Here is a 22,071-nt window from a genome sequence, read left to right on the forward strand (position 1 = left end):
ATGATCACTTAGTTCACAAGTTTTGACAAATTAGGAGGCAGAAGCCTACTAGAGCTGTTATATTTTTTATTTTTATCTCACATTACATTGTCTTAAACCGAATCAGTTTTACGGTGGAATCGACTCTTGGTTTTCTCAACGTCTGAGAGGGAAGAATCGACTCTTTTGGGGAATCGACGGTGGAATCGACTCTTGGTTTTCTCAACGTCTGAGAGGGAAGAATCGACTCTTTTTAGGGATCGATTCTTATTGCTGCCAGTAGATTCGATGGTTATTAGCGTTTGCGCTAGCTACTAACGTCACACCATTGTAAGTGTGCAAGAAAAGGTTTGCGCTGAAATCCTAATCGACTATTTAGGATATTTTTGGTCAACGGAACTGTTCCGATTTAGGAACTACACAAACGCGCAGGGATTAAATTAACGTCCATATCTGAAGGAGGCGTGGCTAACGTGTGTGTGTGTGTGTGTGCGCGTGCAGGGATCTAGCAACCGCCAGACAAGCCGACAAGTTAATAAGAACGGTCGCCAAAACAAGAGCTGCTGTTGAAAGTAGGAGGAAAAGTCAGCCGCGGAGACACGTTAAGATAGTTAGCAACGCTAGCTATGTAGTTTAGTGTCCATAGTGTTTCGAAGGTGTAACTGTAGTTATTTTAGTGATGTCTCTAGCCGACCAGAGCCAGCAGTGGTACCCGACCAGCGTCCAGGTGACGGTGCTTCAGGCGCGCAACCTGCGGGTCAAAGGGAAAAATGGTACGAATGACGCGTACGCCATTATCCAGGTGGCTAAGGACAAGTTTTCCACCGCGGTGGTGGAGAAATGCGTGGAGCCTGTATGGAAGGAAGAAGCCAGCTTCGACCTGTCGCTTTTCCACCCCGGGAACGCCGAGCGCTGCACCCTGTACATCATGGTCATGCACCGCGCCCTAGTGGGCATGGACAAGATGCTGGGTCAAGCTGTCATCAACCTGCTGGACGTACACGACGACAAGAGCCGGAAAAAGCCCGAGTAAGTGTTCTATCAGCTCTGTGTGACGCTAAGTTAGAGGGGGATGTGGTAGCCTATAGGTTTAAGGTGCTGGTCTATCCATAGAAAGGTTGTGAGTTCGATTCCCACGCCTGGTCTATCCATAGAAAGGTTGTGAGTTCGATTTCCACGCCTGGTCTATCCATAGAAAGGTTGTGAGTTCGATTCCCTAGCCCACCAGGCCGATCCTGTTGGGCCCCTGAACAAGGCCCTTAACACTCAGTTGTATTAAACAATGTAAGTCATTGGAAACCTGTTAAAATTCCTTTTTGGTAGAGTAAATAACTTCAAGCCAACCCGTTTTTATCCCAGATAGTTTAGATCAGATGTAGATGGTGACCTTCACTCTTCTTTCATAGGACTGTCCCGTAGACCACAAATGTACCTGGAAAAACAAACTAAAAAGTTGAATTAGTTGTTGAACAAGACTGAAAACTTTAAATCGGGTTTATGCACTTGCACATTTTTCAAACAAACAAACTTAATAATTAAGCAGAATTTAAGAATTAACAATCACTGTAATTAACAATCACTGTATCTTTTCAGTTCAGTTCTACTTTACCTCACGTTCTCATCAAGTTGAAAAGCTACGAGTTTTCACTAGAGCTTTGGACGTCTAATATATGATTATGGGTTTTTTTTATGGTCTTATTTGCCTTCTTTGTACTTTTTGAACATAAAATCTGCCTGATCAAGTTCTCAGGACCATGCCAGATCCCAGGCTGTAGTTTTTTTTCCTGCTTCTATATTCAGTGTGTTTTTTGTTAAGGGATTAATAATTACCTTAAAGTCAGTTGGGAGTTGGAAAAGCCTGGTTAAGGGTGGACAAATCAATAGCTTAGACACCTGAGAGAAAGCAGGCAGCATGTCCAGCTTTTGTTTGTTTTAGTTCCCTGAGAACAAGTTCAACCACCATAAACGGTTATAAAAGTATCTATTCACAGTGATACGACACTCCTTCATGCTGTAACTGTAGCTCATACTGCTCTCCCCGAATCCCATCGCCTGCCAATCTACAGTACACACAAAAACACAAAGAGGTCATCTGACTGATGTTGAAATGGTACTTACTAGGTGGATTTATCAGGAACAAGCAGGTCAGATGTGTGTAAACACTGACAAAACAGAGATAAATAATATAAGGTGTAAAGCTGCTCTAAACCTTTCTGCTGTGGGCAAATAAAGATGCTAGCAAGACTCAATCAATATCTTATAAGCGCTCTGTCGGGTCAGAAGGGTTGAAACACGGTGCGTGACATTGGAAGAAGAGGATGATACTCTTAAACTTGTTAGTTTCCCATAGTCTCCCTAAATTCATTTAACTAGCTAACTAATGCACCATATTTTATCACATACAAACATTGCTTCACATAATTAGCCTTTTTAGCTTAGTCAGTTAACCAAATCATTAGGACGGTATACCTGCCTGATGGCTATTGTAGTAGTCCAACCCCTGTATGTAGTCCAACTCCTTCAATAGCAATAATTTACCAGGATTAAATAGTTTTTCATGTCGTCTGATTTTGCTCCAATGTGACTTATTTATTTATGTTCTCATGTTCAACGTGACATCTGACTGTAAGCCCAGGATGAAACCACACACAGATATGCTCCCGGGTTGTTATTGAGTTCAAGTACGCCGCATTCCAGTGGTTAAGCGATGGTCACGGGTGACCTGTGTTCGAATCTTTTGAACCTATTTTAATTAGATGCTTGGGGAACTGGAGAGGGTCTGTATCAAAGACCGCTTTAATGTCTATACATTCTGGTGAACTCTTTAATATACAGCTAAGATACCGGTTTAGTGATTTTTCTGCTGCAGTCGTGGTTCACCAGTTCAATCTCCTGGCTACTGAATCGGAAGGTGAAAAGTTGAAATCCAGGCTGCCACTACTGAGCGTTTCTACAAAGGTCTTTAGCGCACAAGTGCTCAGAACTGCTTAGTTAATACATGTAAATGAATGTAAATGTTATATACGTTAATGCAGAGTTCAGCATTTTGTCAACTCTGCTTTAATGTGGACATCTGACACAGGGAAGAGAGAACACTGCCTCATAAGGACTGTCACTTTTTTCCTATTCAGTGACCTTAATTTCCCCGGACGCCCAGGCTTCTGTCTGGAGAGTTTGGCTGGAAGCCATCATTGTCTCAAATACCCAAAATTTAAAGGGAGAATGGGAGAAAATCCAAGTTTTTAGTGATCAAGATCTTTTTTGATCTTGAGGCTTTTTTTTTTTTTTTAATTTTGAAACGTATACAGTTGCCAGAAATAAAAAGCTGAAGTATAATATAATTATAAATCAAGTACAGCACAGTCACATGACTTCAATGTCATCAGCACTAAGCTTCGATACTTTTGATAGTTATTTCTAAGTATGATTCCTGAAAAGTATCTGCTGCTCTCTTTTAGTGGATGAATCTGAATGTTGGAGTGGGGAATTTGCAAAAGACTGTTATTAGTATAAACACAAGAAGACTCCAGTACTGAGTTTTCGTTCAGGCGCGATGCCCACGGCAACCTCTAGCTCTGCGATAAAGTTGAAAAGCACGTTAACTTCAGGATGACTGAACCAAAAGTGATAAAAATTAAATATTTATTTCAGGGTTTGAAGACTTGTTAATGCTCTACACACATACTGTAAGCCAAGGCATGTACAATTTTCTTCATGATGCAACCACAATGTGCTACATGATCTCATTGTGCTACACGATCTTTCTCCTGCTACCGGTCTATGTTTCCCTTTGTCTGTTTTAATGCACTTAACTAATCTGACAGTTTATTGTAGTATGTTACCATTTGTTCACCTCATGACTCTGGATCATAAGGTCAAAGTCAATATCATCACAAGTACCTTTTATATATTTATTTTTTGTCTGTGACTCGAGAAATTTAATATCGCATATCTGCTGATACAGAGTCCTGATCCGATACTGGTGTTTTCCTAACGTCGTATGAGAGCCATAAAACTGCAGAGCATGCAATACTACACACTTTAAATGAAAAGCGTATTAGTTCTAGTGTGCAGTCAGGCTACACAATGACATGTCTGAAAGGGTAGCAAGTACCGTGGCTGCAAAACATAGCAAAAACCTCTATCCTCTACCACAGCAATGGGATGGTCATCCAAAACAAGGAATTTCATTACCCTCTCTGTAATCTTTTTATCCTTGTACTCGTTAGAGGACTTTTCACTCTCCTTGTTTAGTGTGTGCTCCTTTTCCCGAGCTACTCGAGTGAGTGAACTCAATGCTGAATTCTATATTAGTTCGGGTTTTGTTTTTAGGTCATGTATCGAATTGTGGTAGTATTGAATGCAGCTCTGTTGTTAATGCCACTCTTGTGTCTCTGAGATTTCAGGTAGCTGTTAGACTGCATAATTTACCAATTTAATATTAGATTTACTATAGTATTTTATAGTATTGCAGGCATTATAGCCTCATAAGTCCTGCCACAAATGGTCAGGTTTAGGATAGGGTTAAAAAAGCTGATAGTGGTCAGTTAAAAAAAAATCCTTTATTAGACCCAGTAACATTTTGAGATCAAGTCACGAGCATAAGGTCAGGAGTCTCATAAGGACCCTGAATTGACAGGCCAAGCCTTTTTTTCTCAACAATCTCTAATTTCAAGCCTGAGTACTTTGTTTCTTTCATAATAAGAACAGTGCTGTAGGATCACACCCAAACACGTTAAGCCATTTTGTCACACCTGCCTCTCTTGCCCCCAGAAACATAATTTAGTTTCCAGTGTAGGGTTGGGAGTCATCAGATTCCTCCGTGACCCATCCCTGTTGTTCACACGAGCGGATTCATCACAGGCACTGCTGTATTTTTATCTTATCTGGCTTCCTGGTTACATTTGAATGTGCTTGTTGAGAGAGATCCACCTGCTTAGAGTTATTTGAGTTTCAGGTAATCAGGATAGAGGGGGGGAGAAAGAAAGAAAGCACGAAAGAGAGTGAGAGAGGGCAAGTAAAATCAATAAATACTCCAGCTTCCATGCTCTGTGGTTAAAGTGCACACCAGAGGCTGTGACATCATCTGTTTGCACTCCAGGCAAACCAACCAACCACACACACGCACACACGCAACACAAACACAATCATCCTGACACGCCACATGAAATTGGAAGCTTTGAATTTATCAAGGTCAGGACAAAAAAAAAAACGGCTAAATGGAAAATAATTCAGCATGATCAGGATATCACTCGGAGTGTTTTTCAGTATTATGTTTCATCTGAAAACTGGAACCAAGAACATTTCTGAAGTTTCTGAACATTTCTGAAGTACAAAAATGCGAAACACGACTTTCAAAACACGATTTACTGTCTACGTAAAGTTTTATTCCCCCTTATATTTAACGTATATCATGTTATATCAGTGCTGAATTCTTAATCCCACTTGGACCTGGCTTTTTTATAACATGAACTATTTTTATTAACATATTATAGTACATACAGATGTCAATCCTAAGCAGAAATGGGCCAACCTTAATACTTTTATATGTGTCTTTTACATGTCATCCACAAGAGAGACAGAACTCTATCTAATTTCCCTACGGTTTCCCTCTGCGGTTAATTGATCTGTTTTAAAATAAATATATCAGACTTGAACTGGGAGCCTACTCTCACTTCCCCTTAACGTAGAGAAGTTGAGCTTGTTCAGTGTGTCAGTGTCACCTGGAAGTCACACAATATACCTCTTTATGCAAACAGAAGTTGGAGGCGTTGCCCTCTAATTTGCCTTCTGAGGTAATCGTGTTTTGTTCTGACGTTCCTGCGAGCAAGGACCTGTCTGTCTGAATGACATCCCCTCCCTTTGGTTTTAAAAATAGCATGGGACGTGCGCTAATTGTAAACACCTCCCCAATTATGCAGATTGGGTGTAGTTTGGATTTTGAAATTTCACACGGTTTACGCCCGTGTTGAAGGTCAGAGGTAAAATTCAGCGTCAGAAGAAATTATTTTTAGTCGTTAGACCTTTGGAAAAGTGCTTTCTGTACTCCTGGCTCAATCTTAGGCCTTATCTTTTATATCATGAAGGATCATCGTGAGTTCATTGTGAGATCATCGTTAAGGATGATCTCATCGTGAAGGATCTTACTGTAAGGTTCAGCGTGCAGTTTGGTTTGCAGTTTCTCTCTCTCTCTCTCTCACACGCACACACACACTCTGAGTATTGAATTCTGCTTCTCCTTTATTTTGCCATTGTTGGTATCAAGTTACTGTCCCACTTCATTGTAACGTTGATACGGGAGCATTAGCTGCTGCTCAGTTTCCCCTCCTCCATGTCCTTTGTCTGTTTTGAAGGTTTACAGCTGAACATGGTTACATTCGCATACAAAGATTTATACATTTAAAAAATATTTGGTATTACAAATATTTATTTTCTATTATCAAAAGTGTTAATAGAATTTTACAGTATTTCCCAACTGAATGGTTATGTCCTGTATCTGTAGCGTATACTTGAGCACCATGATCAAGAATATCTAAACGTATAAAAGAAGATTTTGGTTATTTTCTCAACAGGAAACGTGTCACTTCTTCTTTGCGTAATCTTGCATACACTATGAATACAGATAGTGGGCTCAAGAAGCTGGAGTACTTCTTTTTATTTTGTTCTCATAATATTCAGTATAAACACTGACTCGGTATGAATTTTTTCAGTGCTCACAAAGCATTAAAATGAATATAATATTTGTAAATACCCTAATGTTGATCTGTAAGCATTATTTACTTAGAGTTTCTTTGAGTTTATAACATACTTTATTGAGAACGCTTGTTACTTGAGTACAGGTTCAGCCTTTCTCCAGAGGACACTAAAAGTCCAAAGCAGAGGAGTGTAGAGTTACGTCCTGCTCTCTGAAGTCCTCTACATTTTGAATTATTTATTCAACTTTCTCTTGCTTTAAGAAGATTCTTATTTTATAAACGATGTTTGTCGTCTGCTTAAAATAGCGCTATGCACTCTTCTGTATCACACCGTCACTGAGAAACTGAGGATTGCCCTAGTTGATGAATAAGCAGATACGACTGGTCGAGCGAGTTTGTCAGTCTGAGATCCAGGAGTGTTTTCTCTGTAAACATGGATCTGCATGTGCATGAAGTCATGAAATCATGGTTCCTGTTAACCCCTTACTCTAGGGTTAAAACTGTCTTTCTCACGAAAGAAATGTCAGCCTCTTTCCCAGAGCACTATCACGTTCTCGGCTCACTTCTCATGCACATCCTTAAATGGAGGTTGGCTGTTTTTCTTGGCTTAGTTTTAGCAGCCTGATAAGGCTCTTGTAATAACGGCCTGTTTTTCTGCCCTCCCCAGAAGAATCTGAGCTTTAGGTTGCCGTTTCCTGGTGCCAATGTGAAAGCCTTTTGGGTTCTTACAGCTCAAATTGTCCAGTATTAAAAGCAGGAACAGATTAGACTCTCCCCACAAACTGTAAAAAACTAACCTTCAAAGTTGTGCATACTGTTGCTTAATTTGGCACGAGTGAAGGACCCATTGTGCAACGTCATTTTATGTTAGCAGGTGGTTAGTTACACGTGTGGAGTTATCAGAGATAAGGTGTTTTATCTCTACCTCGAATAACTTTGCAACAATAAAATATATCCTTAGACCTGAGGAATGTGAAATTTCTGAAATTGAACTAACACACTTAAAGCTTTAAAGCATTAAATCTTTCCCCTTCACCTTCATGGAAGGAACATGACGTCCTCATGGGATGGTGGCTTGTTTTCAGTGGCTACAGTGTCACACACTGATGCTTTTATGACTCCTGACTTTCGGTTGACTTTCGGTGCAATTGTTAACCCGTTTCTTACCTTGCACGTTTGTCCTTACACTGTTTTTTTTGACATTTATTTAGATGAACTCCCGGAAAATGGATTTGATGATTAAGCTCTGCCAACATCATTAGCATGTTGAATTATATGCTCTCTTTTTCAACTGTATTTCTGATCTCTGTATATAGCTTAGAAGTTGCAATTAATTACTAAATACATACATCGGTTCTGAGTGGTTTGTCATCAAATTACACATCTTGGCAACATTTTCAGCAAAAAAACATTTTATTTTCCTGTTGTGCCACAATAATTGCTTATATAGAGACTTATACGGTCAATGCTCCTAATATTATATTTTTTGTAATGTGTTTATTTAATTAATAAATTTATTTTTGGCAAGATGTTTTTGTACGTTTGGAAGCACATAACTATGATTTTTAACACATGAAGTCTTCAAGATCAGGAGGGATCAGGTTTTTTTTGTTTGTTTGGTTGTTTTTTCAGTATTTTGGCGACACTTGAGATTTTTCTTGTCTTATTTGAGAGGGGAAAAAAGGCTGGTGAGAGAACGTCAAACTCTAGCTGCTGTAACATAAGTGAAAACATGCGCAGTTGTTTTGTAATTGTTCCACAATAAATGTGAATAAATATAAACAAAAGAAAAACATATGACGTCATAATTTCTTTGAATAAAAATTGCCGTGCTACAAGAATGAAACACGTCAGGAGCTGCTGTTAAAGGAAAATAAACAACGTCTGGGTGGTAACACAAATCTGCTTCAGAGTTGATGATTTTAGTAAAACAGCAAATGTATGTCATTCACGTCACTGCTCAAATCATTTAGTACAGTCTGTAATGTAAGTGACGTAATGTCTGTGCCGAATTGTGCCAGTGTTTGGACGGTCAGTATGAACTTCAGGGATACATGACAATAAAACTGCTTAATGTTTGTAAATAGAAAATGTAAATGTTCTGAAATCTGGTCTTTTGTGGTACTATGACAGCTCACACATGGCTAGAATGTAGTATCAGTATCCTCCCTTGATGTTCAGCAAATTTGCCTGAATGTGGGAGACACTGTGTGGCTTCTCAGCATCGCTGTATCATATCATCAGCTGGTTGAAGGCCTGGTGTTTTATCACAGCTGTGTGTGGGTGGATAAAGGCATGTTATTCTTCACTGAACAGCCTCTCCTGAACAATCCTATCTGCTGGCTGAGCCAAACACAGGCTAATTCCCATGCCGAGAACAGAAAGCAAGTGCTGATTTAGCACAAAGAACTAATTGTCTTGTGTTTTGTATATTTTTAAACTATCCACATGCTGTTCATGGCCTGTGATTTGTTAGAACAGTCAGCAACTTCATTCAGAGTCAGTGTGACCAATAACGACCTCATACACTGAAATTAGTGTGCTTAAATTAGGGTGTCGAAGGAGATTGACGATCGGAAGGTTGCAAGATCAAATCCCAGGTACACCGATCTGCAACTGTGGTGTTTCTAAGCAAGGCCCTTAACCCTCAATTACTCAGTTGTATAAAATGAGATAAAATGTAAGTCACTATGGATAAGGCATAATTGTAAATACAGCGCTAATTAGAAGAAGCCTTTGTTTTTAGCCTACAGTACATATTACATACTGAGTTTAAATTGAACAAATTGTTTCTGTTTTCAGTTGGTTCAAGCTGCTGGATAAGAATGGTAAAGCAGACAAGGAGAGAGGGGAGGTTCTCCTGGACATCCAGTTCATGCGGAACAACATGACAGCCAGCATGTTCGATCTCTCTATGCCAGATAAGCCTCGGTCCCGTATCTCCAAGCTCAAAGACAAGGTCCGGGGCAAGAAGAAGGATGGAATATCTGACTCCGCTTCCGCCATAGTTCCTGCAACAGTTAGTCAGGTCCTGACAGACAGCGAGGGGGAGGAAAAAGAAAGCAAAGACTCTCCAAAACTGAAGAAGTCCTCTAAATTCAAGACTCTTTTTGGATCAAAGACAAATCTCCACAGAGGCGTGTCCCAATCCATGTCCACCCTCGGTACGCTGCCTGAGAAGAACAGCTCGCTGACCAGCAGCCGATCCTCAGGCCTCAATGAAGAATTTGCTGAAGGTAAAGATAAAAACGATGTATTTTTGTGCCCTCAGTGCATGACCTTTGCAGGTTCGGTGTATTTGTGTTGATGTAATATTAAGGTTTTGCATTTGTTCAAGATTTTGCATTAGTTAAATTTTTTTCTATTTTCTATTATTTCTCCCTCCAGGCAAAAACAAGTTTAAGTTTCTGGGCCATAAGAGAAACAGTAGCACTGACAGCAAAATATCTCTTGGCCCATTCTCCCTGTTGAATCGCTCCAAACAGAGCACTCCTGAACAGAGCAACCTGTGTATTAATGGCAATCATGTGTATGCCGAAGAGACCAAGACAAATTCTGGTTCCACCCTTAGCCTAAGTGGCTCTGCAAAGGGTTCTGTAGAAGACCTGAGAAAATACCATGAACGAAATGCATCTGCTGGCTCCACTGACTCTTTCAAGGGCCTTAGTATTCCTACTTACAAGCCTGACTCAACAGAGAAAGAATTTCAAGTCCAACAACGCCCTCAAGAGGACGATGAAAAGAAGCACAAGAAGTCCGACGGACGCCTACAGGAGCTTTTGGATGAGCAGGAGAGAAAGCGGCACCTAGAGCAAGACGAGAGAAGCAAAAAACTGGATGAAGATGAAAGAAAGATGCAGCAGGAACGAGAGAGGAAGCGGCAGGAGGAAGAGGAGCAGCAAAGAAAGAGGCGTGATGAAGAGGCAAGAAAAGCAGAGGAACAGAAACGGCAAGAAGAGTCAAGAGTTACTGAGAGGCTCACTTCTCTTTTTGGCTTAGGGCGCAAGAAAGAGGAGCAAATCTCTCCATCTGTGGAGAGTCCTAAGCAACTAAAAGTTTCAGGCTCCACAAACACATTTGAGGAAATTCCACTTGGCTCAGAAAGCCAAAATCCACAGACAGAGGCGCGAAATGCCTTCACTCCAGTGCCACCCTCCAGTGGCTTTCCAGCTCGTACAGCCAAGGTTTCTGCAGTCAAGCCAAGGTGAGGGTTAAATTCCATTCGTTGCTTACATTGTCATTTGGCATGTTTTTTAGGACACCTTACATTTGTGCAAAGAGTTCAAAAATACACAATACATAGAGTGCTGAGTATGGTTTTGTTCAAGCTGGGCCCATGGATGTATAGTAAAAGGTAAGTTGAGCTGTCTACCGTTCCATCAGCAGCTTGAATAATACTCTTTGTCTCTGATTTATTGTTAATTATTATTCCTCCAGTTTAATAACCAGTTTACCCCATCAACCCCCACAGGCCTAGACTACAGTTGAACAACTGAAAGGACTTTAGGATAATGACTTTAAGAGAACAATGTTTATGAACACTACTTTATCTCAGTCACTGGAGACTACAAACGTTTTATTTTAAATTTGATTCTTTAATTTCAGAGGCAGAATTAGAACTTGTTTATGGACTATTTATTAACACAAAAATCGGTCTCATTTTTAGAAATAGTATAACATTGCTTACCTCAATGCGTGTTTCTACTTTAGGAATTGGTTAGTTTTATTTTTAGCTTCAGTGTGGTGTTTCTGTGAATTCTCAGTGAAGGTACAGGTACCTCTTGGCTAAGGCAAGCTACACGCTGTTTTTCTTCTCCTGTACTTAACTCAAAGACGTTCTAGTGCCTCATTCTGTGCTTCAGAATTCTTTGTAGAATTCATGTTGTTTTGAGTCAGAATTTGAACCTTGAATTAATAACTTTTTCTATTTTTTTTTCTCTAGCAAAAAGAATTTCTTCTTTAGTACAAAAAATTTTATTCTAATGTCCTAAATACTAAGTAATTCTGTTGCCTTGATTGCTGTTAGACCCCACACCAGAACCTGGTCCTGGGCACAAAGTAAATAATTGCATATCTTTCATCTAGCTTGAGTCAAGCTGAAAAGACAGGTTTGGTACAGAAGCTCTGATTGGTCAGTTGTGAGAGAATGTGGTCTGTTGTGTCAGCTGAGGCACTTTGGTATGGTGAAGAACAGGTTGTGGACTGGTATCGTGACCGTGTCGTCACAGGCTGCTTCTGACACGCTGTGTGACATACAGTAGAGTTTCTGAAGTTGTCCTTCCTTATTTCTGGAAGATTTCTCAGTTCTTAACAATTAATGGATGTATATAAATACAAATTTATCTACCTGGTGAGTAATTTTGCTGTACTTTCACATTGTGGTGATTTAAAACGATTGATTCCGCTATAGGGAACTGTAGGAACTGCTTGTTCTAGATAGTTCATGTAAATCCCCTGTATGTTTTGTATTAATCATTTTGCTTGTGCACTTTAGACATTCATTATGAATGCTATGTTCTTTTGATAGGCGTCTATAGGTCCACTTATTTAATAGAATATGCCTGACACTGTTTTAATGATCAGCTCACAGACATTCTGGAGCAGTTAACAAGCAATTGTTTGTATTGCTGTGGAGAAGTTTTACTGTATTTTCTCTTGTGTGCAGCATTTTAATTTTGTCCACAAATCTTGCATCTGAAATAATGACAATACTAGAATTAGACTAAGTAGGCCTTAACAACAATGATTAGTGTGCAACCCATATAGCACAGGTGATAGCACAATGCAGTTACTCTACTGATTGAATTGTGGGTTCTGGTTAGAAGCAAAGGTTATATACCTATAGTAGACTTTAAAGGTTTACCAGAGATCGAGGACTGAAATTGTTTTTTGTTCTTGCTCCTTGGCAGATTGACCCTCAGTCAGAAGGCTGAAACAGATAATACTGATTCCCTTGACTCCCCTCTCCCCTCACACACCCAGAACTCTGTTTCTGCTTCTAAATTTTCCCCTGAAGCATCACCTTCTAGTGATCCCTTTGAGTGTTTCGATATGTTTTCTAACCTCCACTCTTCTATGGCACCTCCTAAACCAGAGAGAACCTTTTCAGACTCATCCAGAGTCCAACAGCCACCCAGCAATCCTGGGGATCCGTTCAAAAATGAAAAGCAGTTTAATTCACCAACCTCTGAAAAGAGCCAAAGACCATCGCTTCCTCTTCCTGACTATGAAGCACTTTTTCCCAAGAAGAGACATGGTGTACTGACTGACACCCGTTGGGAGCATATCGTTGCTGAAGTGAACCAGAGAAAGATGACTGTTGAAGAAAGTCAAAACGAAATGAGTGTAGATGGTCCTGTGCATCCTTCCTCAAATAAATCTTCAATTTCTATGGAAAGGAATATGTTAAACCTTGGCCAGCATCAGACGGATTATCAGGTGGTGTCCTCTGCCTCCACAAAAGGAATGGTGCCTAAGCAGCCTGTAATTCCACCCAAACCAGCCAATTTGGCAACAACAAAACGGCAGCTTGAGGCTATTTCTGAGCAAGCCCAAGAAAGATTACCTTCTGTACATGGTGAAAAGACCAAAACAGATTTGGGAAGAAACCCAAGACTGTCATTCCAGAGTCAGCAAGACACTCAGATGAATGTAAAGGAAACTTTAAGCCCCATTCCTGACCCCACACTTGGTCAAATCGCAGAGCCAAAAAAAGAAAAACCAATACCAACAGCAAGGAATGTTAAAAAGCCAAATTCACCAGCAGATCAAAGCTGTGACGTTGGTATTACAGGGTTGCCTCTAGCCAAACCTAGGCAAGGAACTTCAAGTAAAGAACTTGTCAGACAGGCTGAACCAGAGCAAAGTGTACTCGCTTTTACACCATCATCAAGTCCTCAGGTGGGAAGAAAAAAAGAAGGTGGCATGGCACCTAAGGGCTTGTGGGAGAGCTTTAAGGAAGGAAAGCCTATTCCTGTAAATATGACTAATAAAACTGTTAACATTCCAAAAGAACAACCATTTACAAATGCCACCAGTACGCCAGAGAAGAAAATGACTGAATTTGACCCTTTCCCAAGTGACAAACTGATTTGCCATGATCCCTGGGCTTTACCCCAACAGTCCATGGATCAAGATGACTTCTTTTCTTTTGGACAGAAGAAAGGAAAAAAGCCTGAAGATGAGAGATTAAACTCAAATGACTTTGATAATGTGTTTGGATCTGTTGCATCTAAAAATGAATTGGATCCATTTTTTGTACCGAAAGATGAAGCAAATATTTCCTTTGACTCTGTGCCCTCTAAAAATGTCACAGATTTAAAGCAAACGCGTAACTCGTCCTCCCAAAAGGTATATTCACAAAAGAAAAAAATGGCACCTCAGCCCCCTGGGAATCCTGTGATGGGAAAAGATACCATGGACAGACCGGTAATTTGGGAGGCTGGTGATGAATTGACTGTTAATAGTGTTGCTGGACCAGAGGGTGGGGAATCTACAGCAGCCTCATCTAAAGGACATTCAGATCCATTTGCACCCATTAATTCAGCTATTCCAGAACTCATCTCTGGAAGTGCAGCTGGGGGCAAAAGCACACTCCGTGCCTGGGTATCACCCTCTGAATTTCAGTCAGGCACTTCACAAAGCGGTGGGGTATTGTCCTCTCGCAGGTGAGAATAACCTACAACTCCCCAACACCACACTGTTAAAATGCAACTACTAACTCTTGGAAATCCCCTTGCCCTTCTTATTATAAAGGTTCCCCCCAACCCCCGCTTTCTCTCTCTTTTTCCCTTTATAAATCCTTTCCTGGCTACGATGCTCAAGATATTTCTTGCTAATTGATTGCACTTTGTTCGTCAAGAAGCATCAGGCTTATCCAATCAGTCTGAGATTAAGATTTGTTTCTGAGACCTAGATTAAGCCTGGTTCTGAATACATATTCATTCCAGGTCTTAATACGTTCAAGAAACTTATCTTATAATTCCGAATATTTTTTGGTTGTCTGGTACTCAAATTTTGATGGACCTTTGGGTTGTTCCTATGTGCATTTGACCTACGCATAAATACCTGGTGTCTATACAATATGAATGATATATAATGAATCTCTGATTTGAACTTCCACTTTGTGTTTGAATCTCTCGGGCAAACTTGGTGTTCTTAGTAGTCCTGGGTTAGTCTCTTAATGGTATGAGAACTAACTCGTTTCTTGTTTTTGCTCTTAATCAGATTTTCTTTGGCTGCCTCTTGTATTCAACTGTAATTCGTTTCTAAAAAATTTTTTGTTTGTTTATTTTTTTTACTAACTTATATGTTGAAAGAAACAATTCCAAGCACTCACAAGCTGTGGTCTGATATGGCTGTATATTTGGACGTGTATTTATATATTGTGTATTGGGATATATCTGGAATTATTGGATAGTTCTTGACTGTTGTCCTTTTTTTTTTTTTTATCCCCATAGACCACACCCAGTGAAACCGATGAGTCCCTATGAGAGCCAGACGTCTGCTAGTAGTTCCATAGGAAAAGATTTGAAGAGTCCCACCATCCGAGAAGTGGCTGAAAAATCAAAGGTGGGTTTATTGTACATGGAAAAAACTCGACAATAAATCGTATAAAGAAATATGCAGAGATGTCTGGGGCATGGTTGCATAAAAATAGATCTATGCTTGATCTATTAATTGTATTAAATCCAAACAAGTTAACTTCGTTCATTTGGAGCAGGGTCTAAAGGGTAAACATGCGTATTGTTATCGTGTCTATTCCAATGGGTTGCCCTATGAAGGAAAGGAGCAGCCATGTAATTTACGATGCACTGGGCTGTCTTTTAATATGGCTTGAGTTTACACACTTCTGTGAGCAAATAAGCATGATATTAATTAGGAGGAATGGAAAAATTCAACATCATATCAACCAACCAACAATCCACACATGGAAAGCTGGGCTATGTTGTATCTGATTTTAGCTACTGTTTATTGCTTAGGTTAAGCAGTCAAACCTTACCGTACTTCTGATACGTTTTCTCGCTTGTCTTCCTTTCTCCAGCCAGTAGAGTCTGGCCCATACACCCAGCTTACTCAGGAAGAGTTGATCACGCTGGTGGTGAAGCAGCAAACTGAGCTTTCCAAAAAGGATGATAAGATTGTTGAGCTGGAAGACTACATTGATAATCTGCTGGTGCGTGTCATCGATGAAAAACCCAGCATCCTGTTGGCATTGAACGGCAAGTTTTAAGACAAGTTCTTCACCTTCTAGACACCTACGAGGTGGAATATAAATGAACCCTACTGTATACACCACAACGTTTTGATGAGAAGGGCTTCCTCTGAACCGAACCTTCAAAAATAACACTCGCTTCCACGTTCTGGCTTTTTATCCTGATTCGGTTGAGTCTTATTTAGTAAGTGAGAGAGAGGATATCTGTGGTTCTGGATTAATCTCTGTTCAGTTTCAGGAGGAAAAAAAAAATCAATGAAGGCTTTTTTTTTTTTTCACTATGTATAAAACAGTGACATGAAGGATTAATAATTTTATGCTGGAATTATTTCTTGTGTTGTGTTTTAATGCTACACAAAGTGCATCTTCAGTAATGGTTAGATGAACAATTTGTGTGGATTCATTTTATGAATTGGATTGTATTCATCTGTGGAATGATTCATATTTTATCACGGAATCCCCCCCCACCCACACACACACACACACACACACACACACACTGGTGTCTGGACTGCATTTTATTTGTTCAGTGCAATGTCCATATGATGAAACGAGTAAATTTTGTATTTTTTTTTTTTTTTTTTGCCACTTATTTCACACCATTAACACTGGATTATTTTGTCTGTCCTTTGCCTGAGCTATAGGTTATACTCATTCTAAGAATGAGAATAAGATTACTGCAGAAGATTAGAATTAGTTCAGTATGTTCAGATCTGCCCAAAACATTTGTCTTCGTTTATGCTTTATTATGTTATGGCATTCATTGATACTTATTGCCTTTGCTGCTGTCTTCCATCTCATTTAAGAAAAGAGAGATTTTTAACTGTCTCTGACGTGTTTAAATATTTATTTTCCTAACTATATAGAGAAGAGAATTTTCTTTATGGCATACTATTTTTGCAACTCTCAGGTCATATTCTGGTACTATGAGATCACTGCTATATAACACAATGTCTGCATTCATCAGTGTGACCTAATCATGGGTTTGCTTTAGTGGTGTTTCCTGATTTATACTTCAAGATCAACTGCAATATGACTATCATTTATTTTTATACCTTACACTTCCTGAGTCGTTTATGTCTAACAATTAGTTTCTACATTCCAATGATCAGATATATATTTTGGATAAAGTATGTGTTGTTCAATAGATACTTTTTTTATGTTTATGGCATTGAAACAATAGCTGACTGTACATGTATTATGCTCTATAAAAGTAATAAAAAATTTATTTATACCACATGGCTTTTGAATTCTTGATTCTGATTGGTCAGGAGATCCTGATAAAACTGAACGGCAGTAGAACATTTCTTAAATATTTAAATGCTATATTAAATAACGAATTATTGAATTTATTCACGTTCACTCACGAAATCTCTGAAAACGATCACGGTAATGTTTCTTGTTTGCTTGTGAATTTGTGAGAATACTGTGTAGACTACTAAAATTTCAAAATAGAAATTTAAAAGCCCTACCGTATATACATGTCATTTAAATAAATAAATCAGATGTTCCTTCTATATCCCAACTTTATTACGCTCTCTAGAACGAGGCTCGTGAATTCACAGACCAAAGTTCACCTTGATTTAAAAATAGCCACCAAACTATTTTCCTAAAGTTAGGAAGTTAACAAAGGGTCACAAAATGGTGTAAAATAGTTTTGTTAATACTTTGAGTTACTAAACGGTGTTAAACAGAGAAGATTTTTCTTGACGGATGTCACCATCTAGAGGATGTGTAAGTGTATAAGATGTACAGTGGTGAGAAAAGTGTTGGCCCCCTTCCTGATTTTATGTTTTTTTGCACATTTGTCACACTTTAATGTTTCAGATCATCTAACAAATTTAGATAGTAGTCAAAGATAACACAAGTAAACACACTTCATTTTTAAATGAAGGTTTTTACTATTAACTGTGGCTGAGTTACAACAATTCTCCAAAGATGAGTGGATCCACAGCGCTGTAAGAGACTCATTGTAAGTTATCGCAAACGCTTGATTGCAGTTCTTGCTGCTATGGGTGGCCCAACCGGTTATTAGGTTTAGAGGCGAACACTTTTTCAGATAGGGCCATTTTGATTTTCTTTTCCCTTAATAATAATAACAACCTTTATTTAAAAACTTGTTGTGTTTACTTGTTTTATCTTTGACTAATATTTAAATTTGTTTGATGATCTGAAACAATAAAGTGTGACAAACGTGCAAAAAAAAATATTTTTTAAAAATCAGGAAGGGTGCCAACACTTTCACACCACTGTATATCATACACATCCACTAGATGGTGACATCAGTCTAGAAAAATCTCTGTTTAGCAGAACATTATGCAATGATAGTCAAACAACAGTATTTTGTATTGTGATTGAAAAGTTCACCTTGGAATAAAAAAACGAGGAAAAAAAAAGAAAAAATCTACATCCACACAAATGAGCATGCATACATATACATAAATGCAGCTATACACAAGTGTGAGTGCTTATGCACTTTATTGTTCAACTTTTTTGATATTAGTGCTTGCCTTCAAAGAGACCCCCTAAAGGAGAGAGAAAACTCCAAAAACCTGAGTAGATACATAATGGGACCTGAAATTAAATGTCCTTTTCAGGTCAGTAACATTTTCTCCTGGCACTCATCCCTGAATTCCATACCATTCCTTAACATTGAACCTGGATGGTTTACCATTCAGCAGTTTAGTGATTTACTGCTAAAATGCTCAGGCAAGATTGGGATTCTTAACTGATTGAAATGAACTGAATCTTCAATCAGGTAAACAAAGCTCTTGTAATTAACATCTACAGCGCAATCCATTCTGAAGTCATCATGGCTATGTCCTACACAGTAAGAACTCTGGAACATTTTCACATCTGCGTCGTTTCAAAACCAAATGCCGTTCAGAGTGCATTTCAGAATTTCCAGCAATGGATAAATCAATGACTATTTGAACCTGGCCTGTTTAAATAGGTGAGTTCATACTGTAGGATGTTCAATAAGCATATAGGGGTGTGATGTGTCCACATACTTTTGGCCAGTTCTTTTTTATTGTAATTAATTCAAAGTACTGTAACAAAGGGATGTGGAAAATTATATATTACTTACAGTAGTACTGGTGAGTTGTTCAATAACGGTTTAATCCTCATTCATTGTCGAATGTGATTTACTACGATTATATAACCAGACTTGCTAAAAGCAAAACAATTTGGTTTAATCTCTACAATTTCAAAAGTTCTGGATGAATGAATCATTAATAGCAAATTTTTTGACAAGGTAAATCATGAGCTGGAAAAGCACTATTGCACAAGATTAGTGGTAAGCTGACTCACTTGAGGAAAACATGACGTGAAGACCATTCCACTAGAATATAGAATAATAATATTCTGCTTCTTTCTCAAGGTGAAAAAAAAGAGAGAGAAAGGAACAAAAGATCTGCTCACATACCTCGAGCAACAAACATCGAAGTAGTAGCTCTGTGCTTAATGCTTTGGACTACTGAGTGGAAGGTTGTGAATTCAGATCCCAGGAGCACCAAAAGCTGCCGCTGCTGGGCCCTTGAGAACGGCCCTTCACTCTTAACTGCTCAGTAACACTGTAAATGTAACACATCATCTCTGAGCACTGGTTTAAATAGCGAACTTAACAAGGAATAACAAAGGAACTGACATCCCCAAACGTCTTGTTAGCAGACATTAATTACAATTTAATTACATTAGACTTTAACCAAAGTCATTTTAATAATGCGTTATTTAAAATACAATCCAAAGCACAGAGCTGAGCAGCTGGGGTTTAGGGTCCAAGCTCAAAGGCCCAACAGTGACAGTCTCATTGGCCGTCTTGTGAATCGAACTCATAATTTTTCAATTGCTTGCTCAGAAGCTTAACTCTTAAGCCTTTGAGCAATTTAGCCACTGATGCATGCATTACTTATTCACTGTGCTGGCAGTATAAAGCTGGGATTTTTACAGAAATTCATCTAAATCTGTAAAATGGTCGTGACAAAATACAATTTTTTTTTTTTTGGAGCCAGAATGGTCTGTATTTGTGTAGTCATGCTTGCATCTGATATAATCCATCTGTTTTATTTCAGAGAAATATGACAACTTGATAGTAATAACTCCATGATATCAATTCTTAAAATTGGGCAAAAAATATTAGATAGTTTAAAAATTGTGTCCCCTAACGTTATCATTGTAATGTTTTAAAAACAACTGACCCCAATAAGAAAATTTGGTCTTGGAATAAATCCTTAAAAATCTAATATTTAAATTGCTTTTATTACCTATGAACCATGTCATCATATAGAAGCCATGGTATAGGTATAGAATAACATTAAAGCAATTATGGCCCATGAATTCTTTGAAACAAGTGAATTTTTTTGGAAGGCATTGGATACCGGCCCCTTCTACAAGATGTCAGATGATGATGACGGAAAGAACGATTCAGGACAGAAACATCACCGATTCAGAATTACACTGTCGATTTACTCTTTGGCATCATCACGTTTCAGATGATCCATAATACTAACCTGTCTGGAGAGGTTCCTCCCGTCCATGAACACAACATTTATATTATTGTACTGTGATTTTAATAATATTTTAGGTCGTATCTGCAGCTCACCTTGTAGTGCTGACATCTTCAGAATGTTCAACGTTTCTATCACTATAAAGATTTCAAAGATGGCAACAGAAAAGCGTTTGAGAGTTAGCATTTAGCAGACACCCTTATCCAGAGCGACTTACATTTTTATATCATTTTCATACAACTGAGGGTTAAGGGCTTTGCTCAGGGGGCCAACAGTGGGAATTTGGTGGACATACAGTAGGAATCAAACTCACAACCTTCTGATTGGTAGCCCAACACCTTATCCACTAGGCTACCACATCCCCTAGAGTTTAAATATACTTGATGCCACAGCCATCCAGAGATCATGAGTCATGGGTTCAAGATTGGAACCACGGCATATTCACTTCCCCTGTCAATCACAGCAGCACTACGGCCAATCATTTGCATCTGCATGCTCATGTATGTAGAAGAGTGCAGACAGTACTTTCTTTTTGGCTGGATTAATGGTGCTCAGAGAAGCATATGTTAACCTTCACACTCCCTGGTTGGTAGCTTTCATACAGTATGTTTTGGCTAAGAATTGGCAGATGACCAAATTGGGGAGAAAAATGGTGAAAGATTATTTAAGATACATTAGACTGCAATTATATATACTTCAGGTACATGTACCTGTTTCAATAAAAGATACTACAGTTGAAAAAATGATAACTTCCCAGCAACAAGGAAAGGTGCAATTGTGCATCATTTGTACTCCTGAGAGTGTACAGTAAATTGGTTTCTACAGTGCAGGGGGAAAAAAGGCAATTTTACAGACAGTGTTAATAACAGTAATTGCTTTACGTAGCTGAAATTGTAGCAGACTGCAAGTCACATTCCACTAACAGAGAGAAATCTCACAAACATGTAGAGTGTTTTTCTCCCTTGGCCTCGACTAAGGATGGCTTTTAATCCCCGTTGTTACCACCTTGCTGTCCCTTAGTTGCTGGCCTTATTATCCAAGTTTTCCCTCACTTGTTTAGCTTCTTCTGATTCGTCGTATAGCACATCATCAAAAAAAAAGTGCTTCTCTCATGGTGGGTGATTGAGTGAGGATAAAAAAAAAAATCAAGAGAGAGCAAATGAATGAGTCACCATGGCAACATTTCCTTTCCTTCTCTTTCAATCTGTCTTCGTGTTGCCTCTTATTTTTTTGTTGTGGTCATGCCAAGCATCTGTTAACGTGCTCAGATGGCATGATAGGCTACAGACCGTGTTGTTCCTTCTGCCATGCCGTTTTGTTGCATGCTGTGGATTTTGGGATTGGCAACACAAGTGATTTGGTTATTTGGGACCAAAAGCAGATTTAGACACATATTGCAGGTAGAAATTCGAAATGTAGTGACACAGTGATAAATGTAGTGACACGGTGATGAATGTAGTGACACAGTGATAAATGTAGTGACACGGTGATAAATATAGTGACACGGTGATAAATGTAGTGACACGGTGATAAATGTAGTGACACGGTGATGAATGTAGTGACACAGTGATAAATGTAGTGACACGGTGATGAATGTAGTGACACGGTGATAAATGTAGTGACACGGTGATAAATGTAGTGACACGGTGATAAATATAGTGACACGGTGATAAAT

The 22,071-nt window shown here is 38.9% G+C and overlaps 1 protein-coding gene across 1 annotated transcript; it reads left to right on the forward strand.

Moving 5' to 3' along the window:
• Positions 1–245: 245 nt before the first annotated feature.
• Positions 246–17,125, forward strand: rab11fip1a (RAB11 family interacting protein 1 (class I) a). The gene is made up of 6 exons (XM_027167213.2): positions 246–1,008; positions 9,477–9,910; positions 10,062–10,878; positions 12,584–14,341; positions 15,134–15,245; positions 15,718–17,125. Exons 1-6 carry the CDS (start codon positions 659–661, stop codon positions 15,904–15,906), a joined length of 3,660 nt encoding a protein of 1,219 aa, XP_027023014.2. The 5' UTR covers positions 246–658; the 3' UTR covers positions 15,907–17,125.
• Positions 17,126–22,071: the final 4,946 nt, after the last annotated feature.

The sequence above is a fragment of the Tachysurus fulvidraco genome, chromosome 14, assembly GCF_022655615.1.
Source record: "Tachysurus fulvidraco isolate hzauxx_2018 chromosome 14, HZAU_PFXX_2.0, whole genome shotgun sequence".
Lineage (NCBI taxonomy): Eukaryota > Metazoa > Chordata > Actinopteri > Siluriformes > Bagridae > Tachysurus > Tachysurus fulvidraco.